We start from the raw sequence: 22649 nt of genomic DNA, 5'->3' as shown, positions 1-22649 counted from the left end.
TTAACGACTGCCTTGTGATGGCAATTACTATGCTCTCAGCGTCGCCAAAATCAGACAACTGGATGTTTAAACCGATTTTTCTAAGGGAGTTGGTGGAGGCGTTGTGCAAACACTCATCAATAACAGAGGAAAGTTGGCGACAGACCAAGACAATGATATCTTGTATACGGGCAGAGAGAGAGAGAGAGAGAGAGAGAGAGAGAGAGAGAGAGAGAGAGAGAGAGGGGGTTCAAATGTTTGGCATGGCGTCAAAAAGATCACGCTTAACAGAGAAATACAGGGTTGAATTAGAAAGTCGAGTACAGATATGAAAAGAGGTCTACAATTTTCAAAGACACTCCTATAAAAGATAATAATTATCAGAAGATAAGGTTAATATCCAGGCCAACACTTTTTAGAGAAGAAAGATTCCAATTGCAACAAGGTGGTTCCGAGTTTTGAAAGTAAGCAAGGAATATCACGTATAAACACGAATCGGAAAATTGCGGGGGGAGGGGGAGGAATTGTTGGTTGGTTGTTTTCGTTATGCTTCAAATTCTTTCTACTTCAAATATTTATTCATAGTATATAGTTTGGTTGCTTTGTTTCACGACATATCAACCCTTTTCGGATTATTTAATGCCAAATCCAGTAAATGTTGGGAAAAAGGGGTTTGTTTTACTGTACACAGATTCGAAAAAGTTGTCACAAAACAAATATAGAACAAATAAATGTTATTAAAGTTACTTTTCTACCCAACTGGATATGTTTTTAGTGTTTATATTTAATGTAACATGTTTATTCAACTCGAAAAACATACAGTGTTTACCGATGTATTGGAAAATTCAAAATGGCGGCCAACTCTCTCTCTCTCTCTCGGAGACGGTAAGTTTGGGAAAAGGACGTGCGTCAAAAAGAGATGAGTCATTGAATTTTTGACAAAAGTGCGTTGAGAATGATGGTGACTCTACATTCTGGCGTATAAAGGTCACTCAGTGGTACCACTCCCGTTCTCCTAGCTCTTCCATTTCTCTCTCTCTCTCTCATATATATATATATATATATATATATATATATATATATATATATATATATATATATATATCAGGTCAGTGTAAAGGTCCATTTTGTAGAAGGGGCATTTAAACCATTGTAATTTTATATTTTAAAAATATCACAATGGTTATTTTTTTTTATTTTTGTTTCAGATTATTTGTGAAATGTTTTTGACTCCTGATACGGAGGTATGAGACCAATGATTTCGACAATCGTTTTTATAACCACCGGCTGTGCTAACCAACCAATGAAAATCTTCCAAAGTTACTATAAAAATTGTCGAATTTTGGATGCATTTGATTCTTAGCCGCCATCTTTTTTAATGGAAATTACTTCACACTCAGTATCGAGACTGCACTCTGTTCAACATAATGTCTCAACACTTAGCATTATTAAAGCAGAATTCATATCTTATGCACTATTTTTACCCATGTTCACCTGAAAACAACCTTTTTTAGTCAACAGAAAGGGAATCCTCTACCATCCTGATAATGCTTGTCATCACACAGCACTACTGCTCAAAGATCTCCTGGAAGAATTTAGTTGGGAAATCTTGTCCCATCCTGCATACTCTCCTGACTTAGATCCCTCAGATTATCACTTATTTTGAGGGTTACAATATCATTTAGGTGGCCTAGAGTTAATATCACTAGGAGATTGAACAGGTGTTGGATTCATATTTCACATTAAAATAAAGAGATTTACAAACGAGACATTTATAAGCCGTTGAGCGATGGAATCGAATTACAGCGAGCAAAAGTCATTATTTTTATGAATAAAGATTTTCAAAATTACAGATTTTCCCTTTTAAGACGAAATTTAAAATCGGCAAAAATTTTTGCGCCGATCTGGTATATTTCGTTAAATACAAATTAAATCAAAGAAATATATACAAAAGATTCTTTTGATTCATAGATTTTCTGCATTTTTTTTTTTTTTTTTTTTTTTTTTGTGGAAACGTAATGTTAGTTCGAAAATAATTTCTGAAATGGTGGAGGAGACCAGAAATGCTTAAGAATATCATACGAAAAAACGCACAATTTCTATCCCAACACAGTCCCGAATGCCGGGTAGAATTTTGAGGATAAGAGATAGCAGTGTCAGAAATTTCGTGAAAACTATTGAATAATTCCACCTGCTATCTTTCGAAGCTTATAACTCCTCGAAAAATGTAATTCAAGCCCTAATTTTTTTTTTTCAATTAAAGGAGCAAGGACCAAGGTTTCATAAAAAAATAAATAAATAAATAAAAACAACGTGTTTAAAAAAAAAAAAGGTTTTAAACTTCGGACTTTACAGGTAAATTTCTAAAAAAAACACTACTTTTTTTGTTTTAAATTTGAATATATTATTTATTGATCTTTTATCTTCAATTTGTGATATATAAAACTTTGGTGCATAAATTAATTATTTACTTTTTAATAGACATTTGAAAATGGGGGGGGCGTGAATTTAAAAAAACGTTTGTCTAAAATATTATATTCGGTTTATTGGAAAGAGCATAAAATTTCACATGGACCCTGAAAATATCGTAAAAATTGAATCAATAGAAAAATTTTGATAGATTTTTAAAGTTTAAAAATTGAAAAATACTGAACTCATAACATTAAATTAATTTAATTACTATTTTTTTTTTAATATTTCTATTACTTTTTATACAAGTTTAATAGTTTATTTTGGAAGTATAATCCATAAAGAAAATAAACAACCCACCTTTAAAAGAGAAATTACGAATTTTTTATATTTTATTTGCAGTTTCGTGTTCGGGGTGTCAAAAATTCCTACAAAAGTTTTGATACACCTAGATAAGAGGTACCGACTTTGGCATAGATATTTCACTTTAAAATACTGAACGTTACTATGAATATTAATTAATTTGTTGTAAAAAAAAAAAAAAAAAAAAAATCAGAAACGAAACAATGGAAAATAATTTGCAGTCATTTTTTTTAATTATTTTTTAATGGGCTATAAAAAATTAAAATTTCAATCGGAACACCATAAACGTATACGTGAATTCAATATTTAAATAATAAAAACCAATATTTAAAGTAATAAAATAAAATTGTAAAATAATGAAATAAAAATGTCAAGTAATAACAAACAATATATAAAATCAATATATGAAAACGTAATCGATAATAATTTGTCACCATTTTTCTTCTGATTTCTTAATCAAAAATTTAAATAAATAAAATTGTGGTCTCAAAAAAGCTTGGATATTCAACTGGCAACTATAAGTTGTCAGATGTCAAGGCTGAAAATAATTTAAAAAAATTTTTTTTGTTATCACAGACCGGTTGTCATAGTAACATACGTACACAATCACATTTTAATTTTTTTTCACACAAGATACAAACAATTTTTCCAATCTTGTTTTTGTTTTTTTATCAGAATATTATAACTTAATGTTATACTCCTCAGGGAGGTAAATTTGACAAAAGGTCAGTTTAATGTGGGATTCCGTGTAAAATAATACGATTATGCCAATGTCGGTTGTGCTAAAAGAAAGTCACGTGCGTTAAGGGACAAATGTAGTATTATCGACGTTTGCCTCCCTCCACAACGTGTTAGGAATTGAATAAAAGAGGAAAAACTATAACTAAAAAGCGGAAATAAGTTTATCATCAGAACAAAGGTTATAAGACATGAGCTCAGTAGAAAAGACAATAGAGAGGAAGTGGTTCACCAAGACACCAAAAGGCAGCTGAAATAGAATTGTTAATCGAGGTGTGTCAGTAATTGGAACAAAGGACTGAACATAAAAGTCAATATATTTAAAGTTAGTTTACGAACGCTTTTAGGAGTTGGAGTCAGTTTTGCGACAGTTTATAGTTTACGGACGGTGTTGAGTTTGCAACCGTTGACGACGGTGTTAAAGTTGGCGACAGTTGAAGGCTGGTGATCTTAGTAGAAAGACAATGAAAAGGAAGTTATTCAACAAGGCATACAAAGGCAGCTGAAATGGGATTATTAAATTGTGCGGCAGGTGACTGGGATAAAAGACCGGATATAGAGGTCAATATATTTAGAGTTAGCTTTGTGATAGCTAATGGGCAGTCTTGAATTTGAGACAGAGAAACACTCGTCTAACTGAAACCACTATCAATAATTTCCCCCCACTCTATCTGTGCCTAAACCTTAACGTAGATTCCATGAACAACGCTTCTTTCTTAGAACTGCACACTTGTTGAACTCTCTTCCGTATTCCTGCTTTCAAGCTGACTACAATATAGTCGTCTTCAAGTCCAATGTAAACAAATTCTTGATGAGCCATTCCCCTTAAGTAATCCAATTTACCAAATTTAAACTACTAACGATTACTATATTGTCCCATTGACTACTGTACACTCTTTAACCCTTATCCTCGAGTTGCCTTTGCGCCTTGATAAGTAGTGACTTCTTTGTAAAAAAAAAAAAAAAAAAAAAAAAAAAAACAATATAATGCCACCAACCTTAGAGCCACGCCAGGTCTCAAAAAGCCAAGAATTTCAAAACAAACATACATACAATAATCTAGGTCTTTCACATTTTAATTCTGTGATACTATCGACGTCCCCCCCCCCCAAGTGTTAAGAATTTTTAAAAAAAGAGGAAAATCTATAACAAACAAAGGAAATAAGTTGATCAGCAGAACAAAGGTTATAGAGAGTGAGCCAAGTTGAAAAAACAATACAGAGGAAATTGTGCACCAAGAAATACAAAGGCAGCTGAAATAGGATTGTTAATCAAGGTGTGGCAGATGACTGGAACACAAGATCGGACATACAGATCGATATATTTAGAGTTAGTTTATAGACAGTTTTATACGTGGCAGTGAATTTTGCAACAGTGTATGACAGTTAAGGACAATTTACGGACAGTCTTGAGTTTTCTAGGTTGAAGACAGTTCCCAGTTTGGGACAGTTTAATACAAGTCGTGGCTCAGAGCAAATAAAGATGAGCAGATGTCAACTGACAGATGTGAACCTTAATGCTTAAAAGCTTGTTTTTTTTACACACACACACACACACACGAATCTTGTTTTTCTTGGGTTTATTTTTTAAGTTATTTTATTTTTATACTTGTAGGGCACTGCACGCTTCTTTGGTAGCCGCCAATGCCAGAAACAACGACATGACAAAGAGAGAAGATGAAAGAGAAGACCATAGAAATAGCGTTAAGGTCGGCGATTGTTGTCAAGCAGGGGAGCAAATAGTGGCACACAAACGAGTAATATCAAGAGATATGCTTTCTTTGCAGGAATTTGTTCTCCTCACGAGGGTCTTTGTTGATCACTCACGGTCTTGTGGTATTCACATCGGTAGGGGTTAAGCCAGCGTTTTCCCGAGGCGAGATGCATCACATCTCAAACTATAGCAATTTATATACGGTGTCAGTGTGCAAAGTCATATTAAAATCGTTAGTAATGGAGAGTTGATAAATTGGATTACTTAAGGGGGCGGTTTATCAGGAATTTGTTTATGTTGAACTTGAAGACATCCAAATTGTAGTCAGGTGGGAAACAGGTAAACGGAAGAGAGTTCCACAGGCGTGCAGTTCTAAGAAAGAAGCTTTGTTCATGGAATTTACGTTTTGAATTAGTAACATTTCGAGTCTTACTATAAAAACACACAAATTAAATGGAAGCATTTTAGTATCAATTTTTATTTTATTTTAATTTCAATAACTTATTGATGTAAATGATGTATTTTCAAATAAGTTTTCGTTATATTTTTACTTTATATATCATTTTAAAGAGCGTTTTTCGCTCTATCTAATCGTTTAAATTACAATCGTTTTAAAACAATTATGTCTTCTTTTCAGAACATTGAATATAAGATGGAAAAAAAGCAAATTCGTACAATTTTCTTATTTCAATTTAAGTAAGGTCGAAAAGCTGCTCAAACAGCCCGCGACATCAACAAAGCGTTTGGCCCAGGAACCACTACTGAGCGCACAGCATAATGGTGGGTTAAGAAATTTCGTGGCAGCGATGAGTCTTAAAATTGATGAGCGTAGTGACAACGATCAATTAAGAGCCTTAATCAAAGCCAGTCCATGGACAACTGTTCAAGGACTTGTTTCTGAATTAAACATAACATATATGACGATTACCAACCACTTGAGAGATCGGAAAGACGAAAAACTTGATGAATAGGTGCCTCACGAATTGAACGACAACCAAAAGAAACGCCGTAATGAAATGTCATCTCTTTCTTTATGAAACAAAAACGACCTATTTCTCGACCGGGTTGTAACTTGCAATGAAAAGTGGGTTCTTTACGACAACCGGTGACGCTCAGCTCAGTGGTTAGACACCGACAAGGCTCCAACACTTCCTGAAACCAGAGTTGTACTAAAAGAAAATCATGCTGACTGTTTGGTAGTCTACGACCGGTCTCATTCATTACATTTTTTTTAATGCAGGCAAAATCATTACGGCAGTGAAGTACTGTCAACAAGTGGATGAAATGCAAAAGAAACTTCGACAACAACACCCAGTATTTGTAAACAGAAAAGGCCCAATTCTCCTCCAAGACAATGCTCGACCGCACATTGCTAAATCGACCCTGGAGAAGTTGAACGAATTGGGCTATGAAACGCTGCCTCATCCACCATACTCTCTAGACCTCTCACCTACTGACTAAGACTTTTTCAGACATCTCGACAATATTTTGCGTGAGAAATGCTTCAAAAATCTAAGCGATATCAAAAACGTCTTCAACAACTTCACTGCCACCAGAACGCAAGATTTTTACGTTACTGACATAAATAAACTTGTTTTGCGTTGGCAAAAGCGTGTTGATTCTTGTCATGGGATAATATATTTTCCTCTTTCGATATGAAGAAATTATGATTTATTACACAAAAGATAATATCAACTAGCCAAATAATAACACATAAAAATAATTATTAATATAATTATAATGATAATATTAATTATCCCAAATATCAACATATAATAAAAATATAATATAAAAATAATTATTAATATAATTAATAACAAAATAACAATACTTAAAATATTATATAATAATATAAAATATTAAAAATAATAAATTACCTAACTAAAAGATTATATAAAATATAATAAAAAGTATCACTTAAGAATTTGAATGAAAAACGTTTTTTTAGCGTCTCTGGGGACTTTCAAAGATGGAAACAAAACAAATCCTTTTTGTTCTTTCTGGAACTTTCTCTAGCAATAACTATAAATAGTGAATGATCGTTATTTTTACTCAGTTATAACACGAAGTTGGGATGCAATGAGAGGCGACCACCTATTATAACTCCGACCGAAGGAAAACACAAGAAAACTCGAGTCGTTAAAATAACAGATTAACCAAACAAGATACAGAGAAAAATGTCTTTCATCGAAAACTGGTAAATATAGATTTTTCTGAATTATATTTGACCAAAAAGCATTTATGTCTAAAAGATAAAAACAAACATTACTATAAAAACATTTGCTCCTATTAAAAGGGAAATATGGTGGGATCCTTCTACCGCTCCAATAGATATCTCATTGCTGATGCAATTCTCTATCTATAAAAAAGCCATGTACGTCCAAGGATGGAGTACTACTACCATATCTGGGCAGGAGCTGCTAAAAACAGCCTATCCTGCCTTGACAGAGTACAAAATAGACTTCATAGCCTAGTGGGGGATGCCTTTTTCTCTTCCCTGCAATATCTCTCCCATAGAAAGGACATTGCGAGCCAGTCTTTGTTTTATCGTTATTTCCATGGGAAGTGCTTATCTGAGCTCCAATCTCTGGTCCCCCCTCACCAACCTTTCATGAAAAACACCCATCTAGCTGAAACCACTGTCAGTAATTTCCCCCACTTTTTATCTATCAAAACGTAGATTCCATGAACAAAGCTTCTTTTTTAGAAGTGTACGCCTGTGGAACTCTCTTCCGTTTACCTGTTTCCCACCTGACTACAATTTGGATGTCTTCAAGTCCAACATAAACAAATTCCTGATAAACCGCCCCCTTAAGTAAGACACTTTATCAGATCTCCATTACTAACGATTACTACGATATTGTCCCATTGATTACTGTACACACAATAACTCTTATCCCCGAGTGGTCTCCAGGCCTTGATAAGTGGTAACTTCCATATAAAAGTGTTATCTCCCTTACATTATCGATTATAAACAGCTTATTAGACATTTCGTTTTCTTTACTATTTTGATTTACTTTCTCTTTTACTTTATTAATCAAAATTTTCTTTTCTTTTCAAATTATCTTTTTTTTTTACTCTTATTTTTCATTATATTTTTGCGGTGTTCCGTTACTCCTAGACTAGGAACAAATCCGTAAATATTCTGATGGTGCTGATTTCAGTCAATAAATTTTCTTTGAGCAGAGATATACATGTTCATCTGAATTTAAAAGTTAAAAGCTGCAAGAACTTTCTTGTCAGTCTGATATCTATATAATTATAAAACTCAAATGACCTTGTAACGAGTGATGTAACCCACTTTCCGGTTTACGACATCCGACTGCTCATAAACATTAACCCATAACAACGTAAAAAAATAAACACAAATCACTTCTTTTGCAGATTTTGACCTGCGCACTGAAATATTAATGTTATTATTTCGAAATTATTAACATGGGAAGAGTGGGGGGTGTTTTGCAACTATTCTTTATAACAACTATACTGTCGCTATTTTCTTACAACTAAACAACTTTAACCCATTGACAAACATAAGAACAATTGTAGTAAAGCCAAGATTACTACTACTCTCTATCTGTCCCTTTTCCTTCCTTCTTTTTTATTTTTTGTTTACATTTCTAGATACAAAATAGTTGTGTGAGAACGGTGAATTTGTTGACACATTTACTAATCTGTTTCAATATTAGTTTTATTTTATTTTATTTATTTAGGGTTTTTTTTTTGCTTCAGGTTTTATTAATTATTTTTTTTTTTAGATTTTAAGTTTCTATAACTTGGTTGACGGATTCCAATATGGGTTTTTCATTCTTATATTCCTCATCGGTAGGTTCATGTGCGTTTTTGCTGTTATGACTTTCGTTGGTGTTCGATTCGTAGGAAAATCATGTTTAATTTTCGATTTTTGAGCGATTATTCGGAAAAATAGGCAAATTTACACGAATAGGGAGGATTTTTTTTTTCATGTATGAGTGATCCGTCCATATTTTTCATTTGAATATACTTCCATAGAAATGTTTCTGTTGTGTCAAAAAAAAAAAAACTATTTTCTTTACGTCACAAGTGTCACGCTCATACATGAATTCCATAGCTAATATAACATACTGACCCAACGAGTCACGGGTAGTCTAGTTTTGAAATAATTCTCTAAGGTCTGAAAAAAAAACAAAAAAAAAACTTAATTTTATGAGAATGTTTAACGAAAAAAAAAAAACCAGCAGGTGCACTTTATCGTGATAAATATCACACAAATAGATAATCAGCAGGAGCAGTTACCTTGCTTTGTCACGCATTTGTCATGCCTTAATTTGTCATACATAAATAGTATAACCGTCATTTACAGGAAAGCTAAGACTACTAAGATTACTATCTGAATACGATGTCTTACTTAAAAAAGGTTAAAGACGATTCTATAATGACTCTAAGATAGAAATTGACGTTTAGTCAGTTTATTTTTGTAGGGTTATTGGACCATCGATTCGATTACACTTTTTGCATCAGAAAAAAAAAAAATCTTAATCAGATTCTAAAATATTTTTTTACATCAGACTTGAAAATGACTATGTTGTAGTTAGCTGGGTAGCAGCTTTGTGGTATTGTAGTGTACAGACGAAAAGTCGTAAGAAAGAAATTTGCTCATAGAAGCTCCGTTTATTTTCAGGTGCAGAGTGGTAGAAAGGGAAATTATTAATAATAGTGGTAAATAGATGAGTTTCTTTTGTGATTTTTACGGGGGGGGGGGGCGGCTACAGATAGGAGCCCCGTTGAACCTCTATTATGAAAATAACGATAAAATAAAGAAAGACAGAGAAAGTGGCTATAGAGAACATAGCTTTAGGGAAACGAGCGTCGATTAACTCGGCTTCCGTATAATCTATAATATAAATCTCACCTGTCTATTTAAATGCAGGTATGTATGTATGTACGCATCCATGCATGTTTGTATGTCCACTCGTGAGCAAAAAAATGGGCCAAAAAATTTTTATACATTTTATTGCACTAAAAGCTATATTGAACAAAGAAACTTAAACGAGACTAACACAGAACAAGACATTTACTTTAATAAATGCTTAGGATGGAATCGCATTCCCTTTTGATTTCTTTAAAAAGATCAATCCTTTTAAACATGCTCTCAACCAAAGTGGAACACTGAAGAGGAGATGCTATTCCATTCGCTTTGCACAGCTTCCCACAGTTTGTCATTGTTCGAAAAAGTTCTTCCATCCAATGCACAAGATATTATGGACCAAATATTCTCGATTGGGTTTAAATCGGGGCTTTGACCTGGCCAAAATATCACATCAATTGAATTATCAGGAAACCGTTTTTTTGTGACTTTAGCAGTGTGTGCAGGGGCATTATCATGTTGAAAAATAATGTTCTGGGATATTCCCAGCTTCTGGATGCTTAGTAACAGTCCTGTTTCTAATATTCGAATGTATTCCTTTGCATTGATTGACTTCTCACATATAATAAGTTCCCCAACTCCTGTTGTAGTAAAAGTTCCTCATACCATTATCCCTCCATTCCCGTGTTTAACTGTCGATTTTATGCAACTTGGTGAAAATCTTTCTCCAGTTCTTCGATTGCACCGTTCGGGAGCATCGGGAGCATCTCTAACAGGACAAAATCTTGATTCATCTAGCTAGAAAACATTCCTGAACCAGTCTGTATCTTTCTTGGCATAACCTGAGAAAAATCTTTTCTCATTGATGTTCTTCTTAGATAAAAGTGGCTTCTTTGCACATTTTTAGAGGAAAATCCCATTTCTTTCATTCGTCTACATATTGTATATCTAGAAAGAGAATTTCCAGCCCCTCTTTTGAATTCTTTGCTATTATCAACATAAGTTTTGTTCCGATCCTGCAAAACAGTTAATTTAAGCTTGTTATCGTCCTTCAAAGTGGATGCTCTAGGGCAACCAGATACAGATTTCCCTTTTACCAAGCGTTCGACTTCTAATCTTTGACCAATTCGCTTCACTATAGAAAAAGGTGTTTTCACATTTTCTTTTCTTAAAATATCAAAAATCTGCTTGTAAATCATTTTGGACTACCTTAATCCTGTAATTCGGTTTTTTATATCCTTGCCAAAGATACGGTCTTAACATTTTTAAAATTAATTTTTCCACTTATTATTATATGTCATAATAATGATCTACAAAATAGAAATTTTCAGTTAAAATTAACAAAAATTCATGGAAAAATATTGAAAAATCGATTTCTTCCTTCTTTCCCTCTTAGCCCATTTTTTTTTTTTTTTTTTTTTTTGCTCATGAGTGTATGTCTCGCAAACACTTTCAACAGAGGTGATGGATCCTGACAAGATCGGTATCATTTTGAAGCTTGGCGTCTCAGACGAGAAATATCGAAAATTGGCTAAAAACATTAATTCCTTCACCCTAAACTCGGCCGTTTTGTACAAGGAGGTGTCGATTTTTTTCGCCGACATTTTAGCAAGTCATTGTCGCCTTTGGATTGACTTCGGTTAATTCCAATGCTTCTGACTTCCGGTCGCGTCATGGAGACATCGGCTAAGACGTCAGATTTTCTTTCACATTCTTTTCTGCCTTTGCGGCACGGGTTCGAGGCTGTTTGCACTTTTTTTTCTTTTTGCTTAACACACACCTCCAAACACCCGGGCAACGCCGGGCACACAGGCTACTCTATAATATAAATCTTACCTGTCTGTTTAAATGCATGCATGTATGTATGTCTTCCTAAAATTTTCGACAGAGGCGACGGATTTTCACGAGATTGGTATCGTTTTGAAGCTCGACCCTTCAAACGACAAATATCGAAAAATTAGCTAAAATATATTAATTATTTTACCCTCAACTGGGAACTTTTCTACAAGGAGGGGTCGCTTTTTTTTTCATCGATATTTTCGAAAGTCATCTCTTTTCGATTGACTAGCATTAATTTAAATTTTCGTCACTTCCGGTTTGGCGGTGGACGCAACGGCAAAGACGTCACGTTTTTTTTTTGTTTTGTTTGTTCACGTTCTTTCCCTCCTTTGCGATACGGGTTCGTACTATCACTTTTTTTTTTCAACACACCTCCAAACATCCGGCACCCAGGCTAGTGTATAATAAAAGATAAACCCTTATGGATCGGTTAATGCTCACGTCTATTCATTTCATACAAGACTAGCATTCATGCCCGACTTTGCTCGGACCCCGTGGTGGTGTTACTTGGGACCGGCTGTGGTCAATGTGATGGCTTGTTTTAATGCGGAGTTTACATTCAACTTATGCTGCTTAAGCAATCTTCATATGACCGCTCGATTTTTCTGATACATTATCATCACGGAGCTGTACGTGCATCCAATTTTTATGAACGCTAATAGACTAAACCTACTAACAAACTCGCTTAGTCTCTATCGATGATTTCATATGATATTGTACCCAATGTATAGTCGTGTTTTCAAAAAGTATTTGAATGCCATAGAATCGAAACCAAAAGCAAAACCGTATCATTCAAAGCTGGTGACGTTACCACTGTACAAACGCGACACGCATATGAACTGATTATAAATAAACTAAGATGGATGTACAAACTGTATAACGATTTTTTTCAATTTTGGCCCCTTTTGACCTCTTAAAAACTATTTTAACCGGCTACGAACGTTTCATAAAAAAATCCAATTATTTGAGGCCCCTAGCGCCACTCTACGACTTTTAGTTTCGGAAGAGATAGAGTTTGAAAATATGAAGACAGACAAAGATGCAGACAGACAGACAGTTTTATAAATTAGATTTACGTTTGGATTCAGAGTCGTACAGGGTGTTTCTTTGAGAGGTGGCGAACTTTAAATTAACAACTATTTTCTTTAATAGTAGATTTGGCAGCTATCAGTAATTTTGAGTTAAGCTTAGTTTGACAATTTATCTGAAAAGATAGACACCCGAGGAGCGTTTGAAAATTGAAAATGATACGATCAATTTACTGAGAAGAAATACTTGATGAACGAATAATTTCACGAAATGGACATGGTCACCATGTTCACGCGATTTAACAATATTCGATTATTTTCTTTGGGGATGTGTAAAGTCCCATGTTTATACTGATAAAACAGACACAATAGACTACAACACTTGATGTGTTACTGTCGAAATACAGTGTAATTTAATGCGTACAATTGTGAAAATTGGACCTCTAGATTACACCATATACGCACGAGCAGCGAAGGCCATATGCCCGGAATTGTATTTAAATTATAAATGCAAAAAAAGTAATCTTTGGAGTAAACCAAATATTTTTATAATAAAAATATTTTTCTGTGATTTATTTTAATTTAAAAGGTCACCATCACTAAAGTAAAAAAAACAAAAAACAAAAAAAAAACACCCATGATTAAATTTCATTTTACTGTTCATTAAAAAAATGATTTATTGGACATGTAGATATTAGATTGTTGAGTATAAGCCTACCGCATTCAAAAAGGACATCATAAAACAATTATTCCATGTAATTAGTGAATGTTATATCTTCAGAGAGACAAGATTGAGCAGAGTTGAAGGGGATGGACATATGAAACTGATGCGGTGAAAATTGTGGCAATATTTTTGTTGGAGGAACCGTTATATATTTGGGACCCTACGCCAATAAGTAGCGGTTAAATTAGCTAGTGTGAATTTTGGTAAGGGTCACATTAGTACATGTCAAGATAATCCAGATCTGTAAAACAGAACTGTTCTCAGACCTGAACGAATGATGGGTCATAGGGCAGGGGAAAGGTTAAATGCGCTAGACGAAGTATATAGTCGAATGATAGAGGATATAATATGACGTCATCTTTGTGAGCGAGAGAAACAAAGGTTTTAAAAATCCGTCTCTCCGTTGGAAGTATGCAGAAAATAGTCCAATAATGTAGGAGCATCTAAGCGAATGGTACCTCGAAACTGTCCGTGCATCGTCCGTTTCTTAACAGTTGATAACCTAAGAATAAATAATAAAGATACATTAGTCTGTCTCCATAAGTAAATTCTCGCAAATAGAACCTTGATGAAATGCAGTAAAAATCTCCTTGTGTTTTCCTGCGGGAGTAGTTTACTCGTCTTTTTTTTTTTTTAACAAGGGAGTCACCACTTATTAAGGCTCGAAGGCCACTAAAGGTTAAGGGTTTATGAGTGTACTATGGCTACTAAAGCAACAGCATAGTGATCGTTAGTGGTGGGAATTGTGGAGAAATTAACTACTTAAGGAGACGGCTCAAAATCGTTGACCACTGAAAGAAATGACAAGAAATGGCGATGATGAAGAAACGGTGATTATATAAAGAATACGTGTGTTTATGTATAAAAACTTTGTTTGATTTGGTCCTTGATTGTTCATGGGTGAGAACTAATGTTGAGATGATTAATCGGAATCAGGAGTCAAAAACCTTTTAGGGGCATCAGAGCCTGTATCAAAACCAGGATAATTTGTACCTATTTTCCGATGCCAAAAATGATTCTTAATTGTTTCTATTTGCTTTTTTTACGTAGGCATCACCACTTATCAAGGCCAAGGGGCCATCCGAGGATAAGGGTTAAAGAGTGTACAGTAGTCAATTAGACAATATAGTAATTGCTAGTAATGGAAATTCGGTAAATTTGTTAACTTAAGTGGAACGGCCCATCAAAAACTTGTTTACGTTGAAATTGAAGACAACCATATTGTAGTCAGCTGGAAAACAGGCAAACTGAAGACAGTTTCACAGGCGTGCAGTTCTAAGAAAGAAACTTTGTTCATGGAATCTACGTTTAGGTTGCTTTTTTTTTTTTTTTTTTTTTTTTTTTACTTAATTTTCCATGGTTTGTATTAATGATGAAATGATAAATATTTGATTTTAAAACTACCAGTAAAATTAATATCTATAGGTCACAGCCATAAGTGATAATATGTGCACATATTACATGGGGTTTGTGATGACCTCATCCCTACCCCCTCAAAACAACAACTCTATATTTAGAAATTTAAAAAGAATCGAAATCGATAATTGTATCGGAACCGGGAATTTACAACAGAATCAGTAATTGTATTGGAATCAGGAAAAAATATTTGAATCGCCCCATTACTAGTGAGAATATAAATGCTCATGTGCGATTAATGTTTGATGAAATGAATTAGGGTTTAGATCAACCATAATGGTGTTGAAAAGTACGAACCAGGGGAAACAATAGAATAAATCTTCTCTGAACACATCATTTAAAAGTATAAACAGAATAAGACTCGCTACGCATCTTCGGATCCAAAAACTCGCTACGCATCTTCGGATCCAAAGACTCGCTACACTGTTGGCATATGTGTAGAAGTTAATCATCCCTCTGATAGATTGCTAATAGACACGAAAATAACGGTTTTAAAAACAACTGCACATGAGTAGTTTTTTTTTTGTTGTTGTTGTTTTTTTTTTGTTTGGGGAAAGGGAAGTTACAGGAACCACTTTAGGATAAGGGTTAATGAGTTAGGTAGACAGGAAGACAACACCGTGATGATCAGTAATGGTGGAACTTGGGTATAGTTTAATTATCTAAATCCACGACTCAAGAACTTATTTACATTAGACTTGAAAATGACCATGTTATAGTCGATCGGGAAATAGACGAACAGCATTGTGTCCCACAGGCGGACAGTTCTAGGAAAGAAATTTACTCATGGAATTTTAGTTAGTTTTAGGTACGTATTGAGAGCGAGATAACTTTTTGACAGTTTTTGTAGCTAGTTTCGTTGCGAATAACTTCTTGACAGTAGTTGTAGTAGTTTCGTTGCGAATGTTTTACGGAAGGGAGCGAATGTTTTAGAGGGGAGGGGTGTTCAGCTCAGCCGAACACCTACCATAAAAGTAAGGATAGAGCAAAGAGACTGGCAATGTCTCTTCTGTGAGAAAAGGTAAGGGGCCGAAAAGGTCCTCACCCTCAAGCTTTCGTAGCCTGTTTTATATGCTGTCAAGGCAGAAAAGGATACTTTTAGCAACTCCTCCCCGGATGTGGCAACAGTACTGAGTATTTGGGTGCATTTGGCTCTTGTATAGGTCGAGGATTGCGTCGGGGGGGGGGATACTTTCTGGAGCGGTAGAATATTCTGTCATTGTATATAGAGTGATCGTGCGTATTGGCAGAAGTTAAAGTTTTTGGGGGGTATTTATGCACTTATGTTACCGTGCTTTTTTTTTTTTTTTTTTTAAATAGTACTTTAAGTTTAATAAAAACATACCATAAAACTTGAATTTAATTGTTAGGTGAAAGTACAGAATAATTACAAAACGCTCTCCCTTCCCATATTTAGAATGGCTTTCTAAATAATAACGTTATTTCAGCACGGTAAGTGCATAAGTACCGTTTCTTTTTGTTTATATATATGAGTGTGTGTGTGTGAGAGAGAGAGAGAGAGAGAGAGAGAGAGACAGACAGACAGACAGACAGAGAGAGACAGACAGACAGACAGACAGACAGAGAGCCGCAAGTCACATAAACGCACTATGCTTAAGTTGCGTCCATTCAATCTGTGCATTTATCGATGAAAATTCTATTTAAATTTGATTCTCTCTCCCCAGTCGAAATTAATTTTAAAAAATTAAAAATTAAAAAATTGAAATAATCCATTATAGTAAAAATGGAAAATCACCACACGCAGTAATATTATTTAACACTGTTGAAGAGAGAGAGAGAGAGAGAGAGAGAGAGAGAGAGAGAGAGAGAGAGAGAGAGAGGGGGGGGGGAGGGAGGAAATATAGCAAGCAGAAATAAGCTATTTTTATTAATTTATTTTTTGTTTTCTATTACATTTAACTTACTTGGTAAACGCACTTTTTATTGATTCAAACAATTTCCGCGAACTTATTGGGTAACTCAACGGATCACATTTTCCTAGTTTTTAAATATAGTAAAAAAATAATTTTGGTGGCATATTTTAAAGGAAACACTAACAACGGATGTTTCTAAAATCAGTTGCGTTCATTCAAACTACGCGCTTAGTTCTGAAATATATCAAACTTAAATGTGACAGACCGACATACAGAGAGAGAGCTTCTTATATGCGTCCATTCAAACTACGCGTTTAGCGATGAAATGGACATTCAGACCTCATACGACAGAAAACTAAAACGCTATTTCTTTGAATTTAAGCGCGACAAACTAACTGACGGATATATTCTACACGCACCGGAAGTAGTAATGATTTTTAGTTTTTCGGAATTTATGGATACAGTCTAACTATATAAGTTGACGGGGATTATATATATATATTTATATATAACCTTACGCTAGACGCTGCATCTTCCCCGTGCTACCTAGCTTCTTCTCTACTCTTCTGATGAGAAGCATTAGGCTTCAAAATGCCCTGGCATAAAGAGTCCCTTCTATCCCCCAAATTTTGCCTGTGTTCCATTATTAAATAAATGATCAATTATATATCTACCAATATATAGTTTTGTGTCTTCATTTCATACTCTTGTTATATTATTCCTTACTAGAGCAATTTTTATTTTTGTTTTATACAGGGTGCACCATTTAGGGAGTTCCATATTACCGCACATTAAACCGACATTGTGTCACATCTGATCCTTGTGGAGAGGCGATAAAAAGGTGGGGGCACACCGTCAACTTACCGAAAATTAGGGGTGCGATACTTAAAGATTGTGTTTGAACTTTCGTCAATCTGTGTGGCCTCTCTCGAAATATTTACTTCGACGTTATGCACTTGTATTTTGTGAACGATATCAGACATCGGGTCGGTCCCAATACACATTTGGTAGTTCATGATTGGCCCCAGGCATGAAATTATTAGCTCCTCTCGGCCGGATTATCTGCGGTTTGAATACAAAAAAAAAAAAAAAAAAAAAAAAAAAAAAAGAAAACGGGGAAAATCCAGGAGATTCGTTTGGACAACCCGTTTTACTAAGTCTCAACTCGTGATAAATTTCGTTCTGGACTCGGTAAACTGAACATCGATATTTTCATCTTGGATTTGGCTTTTTTTTTTTTTTTTCCTTTTTTTTTGTGACGCAAAATGAAGCTTCTTCGTCTTGTGACGTCACAATATACTATTAAGGTTTAAAAGAATGAACTGCATTTAAATAACGAGACCAAGAGTGACCGGTTGGATTAGTGGTTATATGAAATATTTGGAAACTCGAAACCGTCTTCATAAAAAATTTGGAAATTTCGAGTTACGGTTGCTTTCAAACAAACATACGTTGCAACTAAATTGTGACGTCAGAACATATGACGTCAGAATGGTAGCTTTTGGTAACTTTGGAAAAATACAACTTCCCCACCCTCTCTCTTTCGTCTTTCTCTCTCCCTCTCTTTGTTATTTACATCCTTCGCCTTCTTCCACTACTTCTCTTAGCGCCCTTCCTCTTACTATACACAATATTCATGTACAGGAAAAAATGCACACGATGCTGGTGTCCGGGCTTCGATGTTGAGCGGATAATGGATCTTTCTGAATTAGAACCGTTCTTATTTTTGTCACATACAGATTTTGTGGGAGTTGAATGTCCCCCAAGTGGAACCAATATTGTATCACATCTGGTGCTCGGGGAGAGATAGTATAAAGGATATATTTCATTGTTTTACGAATGTGTACGCCCAGAAAATTAATAGATCAGCATTTAAATCTTATCGCGACTGCAGGATACAGACTTTAACATATCATAAATGGAAGAGGATACAACAGGGATAATTATTTTAGTGCTTCTGCATTTACCGACTCACGATTTTCACAAAGTTGACTCGGGCTCGCTTGGCAGCTGACGGAAATAACCGGAAAAGGTCGGCCGAGCGTTCTTCAAATATTTTTATTTTTATTTTATTTTTTATTTTTTTTAACCAGCGCGTTGGCTGTTTTTAGTTAATATGTATCTATGAAGGCTATTCATTTTTTTTTTTTTAACTAAATTGGAAGAAATAAAAAAAATTAATTTTAATCGCGCAGGTTAGGGTTAGGGTTTAGAGTTAGGGTGGGTTTAGATATATGTCTGTAATTTTATTTATTGTATTTCCATGTTTTTCCTGTTTATCATCATAATTTTCTCCTAGCGGGTTAACGTTTCGCGATCGGCTGTTTCCGGCTATTCCCGTCAGCAGCTGGGCCCACCTGATAAATTTCGTGTAAACTGCGGGACAGTAAATGCAGAAGTACAATTATTCTTCAATTAGACACGAGATTGTCATTCTGTTGACATATTTTTATGTACTATTTTCTCTTGATGTAAACAGACATGTACCACCGAATAAGCCTAAGCAGGGAGTAATATAGCAGTCACATATTTTTATGTACTGTTTCCTCTTGGTGTAAATAAGCAAGCTTCTCACTGGGTGATTCGTCCATTGGCCAATTAGATATCATGGTGTAAGAATACAATTTGTTGGACAACTTACAGTACGCACGCAATTTGGTTTTTCCCCTGCTTTTAGCAATTGAAGTCTCGAAATTGTATTAACCCAACATTCTGCCGCTGGCTCTTCAAACGCATCAGCGATGGGATAAAATCTACAAAGGTGCGTAAAATTCCTTTTTATAAACGACTAGTCTGCGTTGCGGAGGTGTGTGTTGAGCAAAAAAAAAAAAAAAGTGGTATTAGGCAGGTAGGGTCGAATCCGTGACGCGAAGGCGGAAAAGAAAGTGAAAGAAACGTCTTACCGCTTCTCCATGACGCGACCGGAAGTCTAAAGCGTTCAAATTTAACACAGTCAATCAAAAAAGAAAAAAAAAGATGACTTTCAGAAATGGCGTTGCTTTTAAACCTTCCACGGAAGCAAATTAGACACAAGGTCGTTTTTAATGTGGTGGGAAAAGCAGCTTCCCCAAAAAGGGGGCACTCTGGCAGCATCCAAATAAATAGTAATTGTCTCAGTATGAAGGGGTTCCCCTACATTTACCAAGGACCAATTACAGAACAGATACTATCCGGCCCGAAGGCCAGGCAGTTGCGTTCGAATAGTTTCACTTTGTTTATACGAAAAAGACAAACAACCGAGATGATGGCACGGTGGGAATTTTGTTTAACTCGATCAAAAAAAAAAAAAAAAATAGAGACGATGGTCGTTTGCGAATGCGAGATATTACGATTTGGGAAGTATGCGAAAACTTCTCGCAGAATCTAACTGACGCGAGAAGCCGATGCAAAATGTCTTTCGTGGACATACACAAACGCTCGTGCCCATGTTACTCTTTATATATTAGAGTGACATTCTGTCGAATATGGAGTAGGGCAGACATTTAAATCTCAATCATAATGGAAACAGATACCCCACCTTTTCAGTCATCAGTATAGTTAAAACAAAAAATGAGCAAGTGAAAGACCGATGACCTCTAGAAGAGCTACTGGTACAGCTTTTAAACTAGACAAAACTGACTTTTGTCGACGCTGAAATACGTAAAAAGCAAAAAAAAAAAAAAAAGGCTGAATCAAAACGCACCGGCATTAAATCAAAATGGGGCTGAAAAAAAAAAAAAAAAAAAAAAAACCTCACCGTATTTTTTTATTTATTTTTTATTTCTGACAACTTATTTTCTAACGAATAAAATCAGTTATATTTATTGTTATTTATTTCATGGGAAAGTTATTTTTCATTCGATAAATAGTTTTTGTTTGTTTGTAACATAATCAGTGCAACAATTCTTTTTACATTTTTTCGGGGGGGGGGGTACTTGAACACTAGGCTAACAAAAATCGACTAGGTTAGGGTTGTTTTGGGGTTAGGGTAAGGGTTGAAAAAAAAAAAACAGTTCGATTTTTGTCGAATTCATTTAGGAAATGTGAAGACTTACTCAATTTCAATTTACAAGTAAAATTGTCGTCTGTTCCTCGAGAGTTTTGATTTGGTAGACGCTTCGGCATCACCCGTCTGTTTATGTAAACGACCGGAAGATGTCGAATAAAAAAGTCAGTTTTGTCCGTTTCAACAGCTGTACCAATACTGTTGTTTATAGCAACAAAAACAGCCGTCAGACGCAAGGGAAACAAAATCTTTATATAAACAAACAACGAGATGTACCTATTTTAGTTTACACCGTTCGGTGTAGGTTGGAGAAAGTTGGACAGTGTCCGAGTGAAGAAGGTGATTAAGTTAGAAAGTCGGCTGCCACTTTTCCTGAAAGAATGTATGTTCGGTGATGTGAGCAGAGGAGAAGAGAACCTTTCTTGGTCGGTACGAGGGAACACAGTGTTGCTGTCCGCAGTTTCCGAAGTGGCTGAAGTAGTCCTTCAGAGGACATATGAAATTAGCGCACCTGCAAACAAATTGATTATTGTGTGGCTCAATCACCTAGCAGGGACTCCTCTTCGCATGAAGAAATAAACGCATTGATCCAGAACCTGATCCAAGGTCGCATCAGCATCTTCCAACAGTTTATGATAAGCTGCCGAAAAAGCCATCGGAAAAGGACGACGCGATTATTCAATCAGCAATCGGCTGTCAGCAGACGAAAAAATTGTTTTCGTTAATAAGGGGGGGGGAACCAACACTTTTCTGATACTTAAAAAAAAAATGTTTTTGATCATAGTTGTTTCCATAAAAAATTGTTTTCCTTTATACTTGTTTCCATGTTTTCGTCTAAAAAGAAAAAAATATATATTTATTTGAAATATAGGTTGAAAAAAGATTTTTCTGTTAATATTGTAACAGAGCCGCTAATGCTCGGTTAGCAGCAGCAGCCATATGCAAATGAGCAAGCCAAGCAATGTGACGTCATGGCAGAGATAAAAGAAAAGACACGTGTTCAAAAAAGGATAGAGTGTTCAAAGGAGTGCTGTTCGAGGCGTAGCCGGTGTTCGAAAAAGCACATATTCGAGACACGAGGGTGATGTTACAGCAAAACGAGAAGTCACACGCAGTCGGAGAAGGAAAAACGAAGTGTTTAAATATTTAGAAAAAATGTGTTGTTGGAAATACCAGATATAAAGGTTTTGTCCAAAAAAAAAAAAAAAAGTACGACCAGTTCTTTTTTTAATTTTTTTTTTTTCTGTTTGTTTCCTTGCGACGGAATCTACACCACGTTGGGTCCGTTAAAATGTAATGACACAGTTAAAAACAAGTGTACAACGTTACAATATATTTACATGAAAATATATATAATTAAACTTAAGTCTTAACTTCTTGTGCTAAAGTTTTGTTCTCAGTGTTTTGAATTTATCGTCTGATAGTGTTCACGTGTTTGTTTTTTTTTAATTTTTTATTTATTTATTTATTTATTTTCGCCAAATCCAGCTGCTTATTGTGAGCTGACAGAATATGTCAACGTGCCCTTGAGTCAGGTTCTGGATAAGTTTAATTTATAAAATTTACCATGTCTGTCAGTGTCTCCATATTTTCAAACTATCTCTTTCGAAACTAAAAGTGGCAGAGCGGCGCTAAAGGCCTCAAATGATTGGATATTTTTATGGGCCGTTGTTTTATGGGTCTTTAGTTGCTTAAAATAGTTTTTAAGAGGTCAAAAAAGGGTCAAAATTGAAAATCG

At 35.0% G+C, this 22649-nt stretch overlaps 1 protein-coding gene across 2 annotated transcripts in view; it reads right to left on the bottom strand.

Annotated features, from left to right (window-relative positions):
* The window catches only part of LOC145247438 (protein FAM78B-like), a 183452-nt gene that overhangs the window by 118986 nt on the left and 41817 nt on the right, over positions 1-22649 (bottom strand). Inside the window, exon 1 of one of the 2 annotated variants that reach the window (XM_080109203.1) lies at positions 17791-20813. The exons of the other annotated variant lie outside the window; for it this stretch is intronic. Coding sequence (XP_079965329.1) covers positions 17791-17942 — 152 coding nt within the window. The 5' untranslated portion in view covers positions 17943-20813. Of the gene's footprint in view, positions 1-17790; positions 20814-22649 lie in introns of those variants that run through there. 2 annotated transcript variants of the gene reach the window in all.

Source organism: Euprymna scolopes, chromosome 25 (genome assembly GCF_053919585.1).
Source record: "Euprymna scolopes isolate OS-2025 chromosome 25, ASM5391958v1, whole genome shotgun sequence".
Taxonomy (NCBI): Eukaryota; Metazoa; Mollusca; class Cephalopoda; order Sepiida; family Sepiolidae; genus Euprymna; species Euprymna scolopes.
Note: the sequence above shows the minus strand (reverse complement) of the source record. Positions and strands in the feature narration are given on the sequence as shown.